The sequence below is a fragment of the Gossypium arboreum genome, chromosome 10 (assembly GCF_025698485.1).
Source record: "Gossypium arboreum isolate Shixiya-1 chromosome 10, ASM2569848v2, whole genome shotgun sequence".
Taxonomy (NCBI): domain Eukaryota; kingdom Viridiplantae; phylum Streptophyta; class Magnoliopsida; order Malvales; family Malvaceae; genus Gossypium; species Gossypium arboreum.
The window spans coordinates 94,182,249-94,189,882 of NC_069079.1; the positions used below are offsets into that span (position 1 = coordinate 94,182,249).

The 7,634-nt window shown below is 34.8% G+C and overlaps 1 protein-coding gene across 1 annotated transcript; it reads right to left on the reverse strand.

Annotated features, from left to right (window-relative positions):
• Positions 1-890: 890 nt before the first annotated feature.
• LOC108480630 (probable disease resistance protein At4g27220) lies at positions 891-4,772 on the reverse strand. The gene is made up of 2 exons (XM_017783682.2): positions 4,597-4,772; positions 891-3,873 (listed from the first exon to the last, which is right to left on the reverse strand). Exon 2 carries the CDS (start codon positions 3,862-3,864, stop codon positions 1,012-1,014), a length of 2,853 nt encoding a protein of 950 aa, XP_017639171.1. The 5' UTR covers positions 3,865-3,873; positions 4,597-4,772; the 3' UTR covers positions 891-1,011.
• Between the last annotated feature and the right edge of the window lie 2,862 nt (positions 4,773-7,634).

Below are 7,634 nucleotides of genomic sequence, written 5' to 3' on the forward strand. Positions count from 1 at the left end.
ACCCTTTCAAAATAAAATAACAGCAAAGGAGAAGAAAAGGAAAGACGATTCTGTCTATTTATAGGTTTAAAAACTTATTCTAATAAAAGCTAAATAAAAGTAATAGAGTAAAATTAAAATATATTATTCTAATCAATATCAAATAAAGTGAATAATCTTCTAAACGAATTTTACTTTACCTCTCAAACTTCGCCCTTATAAATCTCCCTATCTTATTACCTATATTTATTTTAATAAAAATTTAAATCACATAACTTTGGACACATAAATTACACAGATTATACATCAACTATTATTAAACTTGGGTAGAAACATATCTAATGATTGCATAACGTGGGAAGTGTTAACAGCTTCACAAATATCCAAATGAAGTTGCAATGGAGTCATCCTTATCATCATCACCTTAGAAAATGCAAGAATTTTCGTTGATATAGAAAAATATTATTATTGATCAGTCTCTACTTAATAAAAGTTGTAGATATAATCTCTATATTTTCATTAGATCATTTTTAATTTTTATATTTTTCAAAATTAAAATTTTAGTCCCTATCAAATAATAATTGTTAAATTCATTAAGTAAAATTCTATTATTTTTAAAATTTGATGCTAAACATATTATCATATACATAATGTCATATCAGTTTGTTATTTTCATATTTTACTCACTAAAAATCCAGTCAATAGATTATCAACTGTCATTTACATTAAGACTAAAATTTCAAAATTCGAAAAGTATAGAGACTTAAAATAATCCAATTGGAGAAAATAAACCAAATCTACAACTATATGAATAATACGAGACTAATAATTGAATTTAACTAAACGAATTTAATTGCTATTATTTGGGTTAGGACTACAATTTTAAAATTTGAAAAGTGTAGGGAGTAAAATTTACCAATAAGTATAAAGATTAAAATTAATCAAATAAAAGTCCAGAAATTAAATCCACAATTTTTGCTAAATACATGGATTAATAGTAGAATTTAACAAAAAAAAATTGCCATTTACTCATTACCATGGATGCCAATGGGGTTGAAGAACATTTTTAAAATTTGGATCATCCCATTCCAACGATTCCCACCAAAATGTGCTTGACGTGATCTTAAGCGAAGTTGGAGCATATCCATATGGCTGACCATTGACAATAAGGGGAACAAATGGAGGAATTCTCTTCAATTTATCACAGCAACTAACATTGATAACCTGGAGAGAATCACAAATCATTGCTCCACTTCTACTACAGATGCTCTTCAATTCTGGTAATGCATGCAATTCCAAGTTTCTCAATTTAGGAAGGTTGAATTTGATAAATGCATCGCTTCCTTTTTCTGCATCCTGGTCATCTTCTAATGTTGATGTTCCCAATATTTCTACTAGCTCATCACAATCTTCCACCCAGATTTCTTCCAGGTTTTGGAGGTTGGGAAGCAACCAATGTGCAAACAACGTCTTCATACTCATGCAGCGCCATATAAGAACTCTTTTAAGATGGGAAAAGGTGGCAGACAGAATCAATCCTTCAACTTTTATAAGTTCACTTAACTCTGGCAAATGGCGAAGATGCAATAGCTCGAGGCTATGAAATGGATGAGAGCAAGAATAGGAAAAAGAGGAGGAAACAAGAAACTCTAATCCATGGCAGTCAGAAATATCCAACTGTTGAATATCAGTTGGAAGCATAATAAACTCACCTTGGCAAAATTCAAGTTCATTGATTGATACAAATTTATCTCTTTCATGTTCCCAACATGAAGGCCCCACCTGTAACCGGTACTTGATAAGATTGCTCTTACATTGCTGCATTGAGGAGGCAAACTTATTCAATTCATGCATGTCTTTGAAACGCCCGCAAAAGGATTCCAACTTCTCCAATGGCACAACCTCCTCTGCTTTTAGGCTTGTTTTTTCATTATCCTCATCAAACCTCAAGTGTTGAAGGCGAGAAAGTTTTGGTAAAAGTCCAATAGCTATCTCTTTCAATGTGACAACATAAAGATCAAGATACCTTAGATTTATCAACATATCCATGCCTTCAGGGGCTTCCTCAATTTTGGTCTGACAAAGATTCAACTTCTTCAATCCTTGAAGCTTTGAAAGGCAAGGCAAATATCTTAACGCTTGACAACCATCAAGCAATAATGTAGTGAGATTCTCTAATTTGGAGATGGAATTTGGTAAACGCTCAATCTTCGTTCGTGACAAATTAAGAACACTCAAACAAGGCATGTTTGCAAAGAAAGAATTTGGGATCTTTTCTATAGGATTGTCTTGCAATAACAAGGTCTTGAGCAGTTGATGTTGTGGAGACAACCTATCTTTGAGAATCCGTGATATGGAATTTCTCATAAGCGACACCTTCTCAACATCTGCCATCCATCCATCCTTTTTCAATAACTTTTCTGATTGCTTGCCTGCTTGTATCATATATCGAGAATTCACATTTGTGATGGACAATGCCATATCTCTCACTGCATCATGCATTTTCACGCACGTCCAATGGAGGTGATTACTACATTTTTCCAACAAGCAGTTATCTTCTAACTTTTTCATAATAACATGGCCCTTATCTTTCATTTCTTCTCTTGTATCCATTTCATCTATGAATCCCTCATCAATCCAACACTCGATTAGCTCATTCTTTGGAATTTTAAAATCGTCAGGATAAAATGCACAATACAAAAAGCAATACTTCACTTTGTCATCTTTCAAGTGGTCGAAACTGAATTTCAAACGCTCAATTACTTCGGCTTCTGCTCCCTCCACCTTCCCTATTCTCTCTTTCAATTCCTTGAGTGCATTTTTCCAAATACGAGGCTCATTTTCTCCTTTCAGGGTTCCAGCTACTACAACAATTGTAAGAGGTAGACCAGCACATTCTTTGACAACTAGCCTCAAAGTTGGCATTAAAGTTGGACTCTGCACTATGTTAGGTCCAACTTTATTCAAGAATAATATCAATGCCTCTTCTTCCGAAAGGGGCTTCACTTTTATCACCTTACAATCTATATATTTACAAACTTGCTCTGAACGAGTTGTCAACACCATCTTGCATCCATTGCCGCTAGTAGGCTCAGGGATCCCAACTTCCTCTAGAGAAATTTTATCCCATACATCATCCAGGATTAGAATATGTTTTCCAGCTTTCTTCAACATTTCTGACAAGAATGCAGCTCGTTTGAGCTTGTCTCCTGCCTTGTCCAAATCTTTCTTCAAATTCAATGCACTTGCAATATTATCTTGTAGCTTTACAACATTGAACTCCTTTGATACAGTAAGCCAAATTACCCTATAGAATATCCGTTCTTTCAAAAGATCATTGTGGATGTGCTTCATGATGGTTGTTTTGCCCACACCGCCCATCCCCCATACCCCAATCTTACTCACCTCCTCCTGCATTAAACATTGCCAAATTTCATCTTTCACAGGTTTCTCACCAACTAGTTCTGATGTTGGCAAAGGCAACCCAACACTTGGACCATCAATGACAAGACTGCCCAAGGCATTAGGAACTTTGTCAAGAAGTTTCTTCATTTCTCGAGTCTTTTTATCAACCAACTTTCCATTCCAAGCACGACAGACATATCTCCCATTAGTGACTGTATTTTCAACATCTTGTGCTTCCTTAATCATCACTTTCACTTTTGCTAACCAATTTTCAACTCCTTTCTTTGGTATCTTTCCCATAGGATGAAGAAGCTCTGCTTTCAATTGCAGCTCAATGTCTTCCATTTGGCTACCCAGTTCATCTCTGATTATCTTGAAGTTTCTCACATAATAATTCAACTTTCTGTGATACTGCAAGTATTTACAAACTGGAGTTCCGATACAATTTGCAATGCAAAAGATAGGCTCTACATACTCCATTGTATGTCCCTGCAATCATATATGTATTATCATTTTATATTTGTTATCAACTTAAAAGAAGTTGAGAACAAATCGTGTACATCTATGAACAGAAGGAAAAAAAAAAAAAAAACAAGAAGCAAGCATAGCTCTACAATCAATTAACGATCAAACGAAGCAAAGAATGGGGATTAGAAATTCTTGAGAGACGAAAACTGAAAACAAAAAAGTGAACAAAGGGGCCAAACCAAAGAACCACTTCACTTCGTTGCGAATAACGCAAAGCTGCTATAGCAGTAGCATATACATAAATGTAGATATATATTAACCAAGTGAGGTTCTGAAATAATTAAAATATGTGGGATGTATTGGGTTTTGATGAAATATTTTATAGTCAAATCTTGTTTTCTAAAACAAGCAGATAAAATATGTCACCATATATATGAAAAACGAAACATGTATGCTACTTTCCAAGCTTGAAATGGTAAGTTAAAAAAGTATACCGACTCACTGATTCAGATTTAAATCCAACGTAAAAAGCTAAATCAACTGATTTTATCACAGTTTATCTTTCTTGTTATCTAAATGGCACGAAATCATAAACTATGATAACATAGCCAACAATCTTAGTGACAGTGGGAAGGAACTATATAACCTGGACCCAGATAAAAGCAAAGAAAAGCATGTCATGTCATGAGTTAATAAGCTTAGAAACGGAATTAAGCAAGCAAATGAGCTGAAACGCAAAATTACCTTGACTGGCTGGTTGACTACTTCTGCAAGACCTCGGAGATTGAAAGAACTTAAAAACAGTGAAGAAGAAATAATAGCAGAGTTGTGGGAACAATAATGAAGAAAGTACAGAAAAACAAGCAAAGTTGAGTCAACTTTTATGGTGTTGGGTGCTCAGTAGCTTTTAAAGGATAACCTTAAGAGCTTGTTTGGTTGGCTTTAATGGTTCCATTACAGCCTTATTCAGTGGGCCCAACCTTATTACATTGTTTGGTTAGCTGAATGGGCTATCACAGCCCTATGCATTACAGTCTTATTCCAGGTAAAATCACCGTTTACAATTCATGCCTCTCCCTATAGAATACCAATTCAGAATTTAAAAGTTTTCATCTTTACCCTTCTTATTTCTTTTTCATCTGAGCATTTTTTCTTTCTTTTTTTTCACCTCTGATTCCCATTTCCTTCTAACAGTCCTCTTAGCCTCCACAAATTCATCCTCAAGCTCCGGTTGAAATCAGGTTCCTCTCAACGAAAACGCATTGAAAACTAGATTTCTCAATTTTCTTCGAGAAAATCCGACTTCGGTGTGAGAGGAAAAGGCTATCGATTGGATCAGTGCTGAATCGAGTGAAGCAGTTCGCTGACAAGGTAAGCTTTTGACCTTTTTCAATCGAAATTAAGACCCTCTTTTCGTTAACTATCCCAGATCCCTAAGAATACTGTTTTAATCGAACCCTATTAAGTACTTACATGCTACTGTCATTGATAGGTATAAGCTGTTTTTAAGATTACTTGTTGGAATTGTTAATAAATTGTATGGAAAGCTTGTTGATTCGGTAAAGGAACAATTAATTTAGGTTAAAGAAATGGTTGATGTTTCTGCTACAGGAATTGATAGTTTGTTAGTGTGTTTAATGAGGCAAATTGTTGGTGGTGATTTTAGTGATGGGAATCTTTGGTTATGTTTCGAGGGTTTCATGAAGGATTGTAGGATAGCCTTCCACTCGGACTTGAGATCCTTTCCTTGGCTGGAATAAAAAAAAACATACATATCTGAGGTTTCTTGAGAAAATGGGGTGAAATTTTTATTCATATATAACAAAATTGCTAAATATGCAGAATCATAAAACAGTACTATTTTTGCTCTGCTCGACCTCCATCTATTGACGATACCTACCCTTTAATTTGACCATAAATTCTTACCCACTAGTATATACCACCAGCAAACCCAAAGTACCAATGCACATTTCTTGTAACATTGTCAAATATTCACCACTAGTTAATGGACCCTATAAAGTTCACTTGTAATATATATAACACCAATGTCCAATACTTCAATATTTGAAACTTGTTTTTTCACAATCTCTAGCCAAGAGTTGATAGATACATGACATGTTAATCCAAGGAGACCCCCAAAAAAAAGTGGAAAAGAAAATATGTATGAAAGCCAGAAAACAATGAAAAGAATAAAAATAAAGGGAAACAAAGCGTTAAAAGAAGAGACAAAGTGTGACAGCCCTAAATTGACCCTAGTCGGAAAGTGGTTTCGGGACCACGAAACCGAGTCTTATAAATAATTAAAGGTTATATTCTATGTTTATGATGTGCGTAAATGCTTGTGTGATAGTTCCATACTTTAATTTGGTCAGTGTATGTGAAATTTATTAGTAGGGACTTATGTGAGACAATTTAGAAATATGCTAGGCAAGTGTTCAAGTGGCCTATTAATATATGTGGGAAAGTGCTTGTCCTTGCATGTCAAATTAGCCAAATTAAAGCATAGTGGCCGGCCATGCTATGGGTGGAAACATGTCACAAACATGTTATGTTAGTGATGTATGTTAGGAAAAATAAAATAAGGAGCTTGGTAATTAAATAATGAAAGGGAGGATTGATGAAAAAAAAATGGTCTCATCCATGCCCCCCCTTTGCCGTGAATGGAAGAAAGAAAACAAAGAAAAAAAAAATTTTCATCCTTGAACATCTTTGGCCGAATAGAAGAAAGAAAGGAAGGGAATGAGGTTGGAGAAAAATTGGCTATGAAGGCTCACTAGATTAAGGTATGTTTAATGTTGCTTTGAAAGTTCATACATCCCTTGGATGATTAGTCTAAATTCTAACTATCTCATGGATGGATTTGGGATTATTAGAGAGTTAGTATTCGACTAAGAGGCTTCAAAAGTTTTAGTTGAAGCCTTGAGACTATTAGCATGTTAGCTATATGGATGTGTTATGAGGCTTGAGGTGTTAGGTAAATTTGAACTCATCACCAAGTTCTTTAAGCAATCCAAGCTAAAAGTTTCGATATTGAGGTATCTTGAGCATCCGGCCATGGTAGGAAGTAGAAGGGAAATATGGTTGTTGTTAGATGAAGTAGAGTCTAACAAATGAGCACATATGTGCATTAGTTGCTAGATGGAGAAGAATCGGCTAGCAAGTTGTGTGCTAAGGCCGAATATAATTTTGTATATTAATGAGTAATGCATGTGTTGAATTGATGGAAAGGGAGAGGATGCTTTAATAGTGTATATATGTGTATTAGCCAAGTTTTGAACTTGAAACAAAATGGTGTTTAGTCAATACAAGTGACCATACTTGTAGAATGTATTAAGTGTTGCAATCGGCCTTAGCATAGATGTGTATGTTCGCCACATAAATGAGTACATAAGTTGATGTGTATGTTCTACCATAGGTAAGCATATTGATGGCTTTATCTTGACTTTGAAAATTCGCTAAGGGAATATTAGCTAATATGTTGAATTCGATTCGTGATTTCGCACATATGGGACTTTAATGTCTAATGTATATATGGGCTAAGTACCTTGAGCTTCTCTTTTGATGTTCGAATGAATTGTATTAAATTGCTTAAGGTGATTAAAATGCGTATGACCATTGTGTATTTGAGCTAGAAGGTGGCTATATGACCTATTAAATTTCTTGTCATATTCGACCGTAAGCTAGCATAATGAGACTTTAATAAGTTAAACTTGTGTGAACTAGCTCAAGAGCCTAGAGGAACAAAGTTGGATAAAGGGAAGGAAAAAGTGATTGAATAGCCG

Coding starts and splice junctions, on each gene's coding strand:
- LOC108480630 (XM_017783682.2), bottom strand. CDS start 3,864: ATGGAGTATGTAGAGCCTATCTTTTGCATTGCAAATTGTATCGGAACT.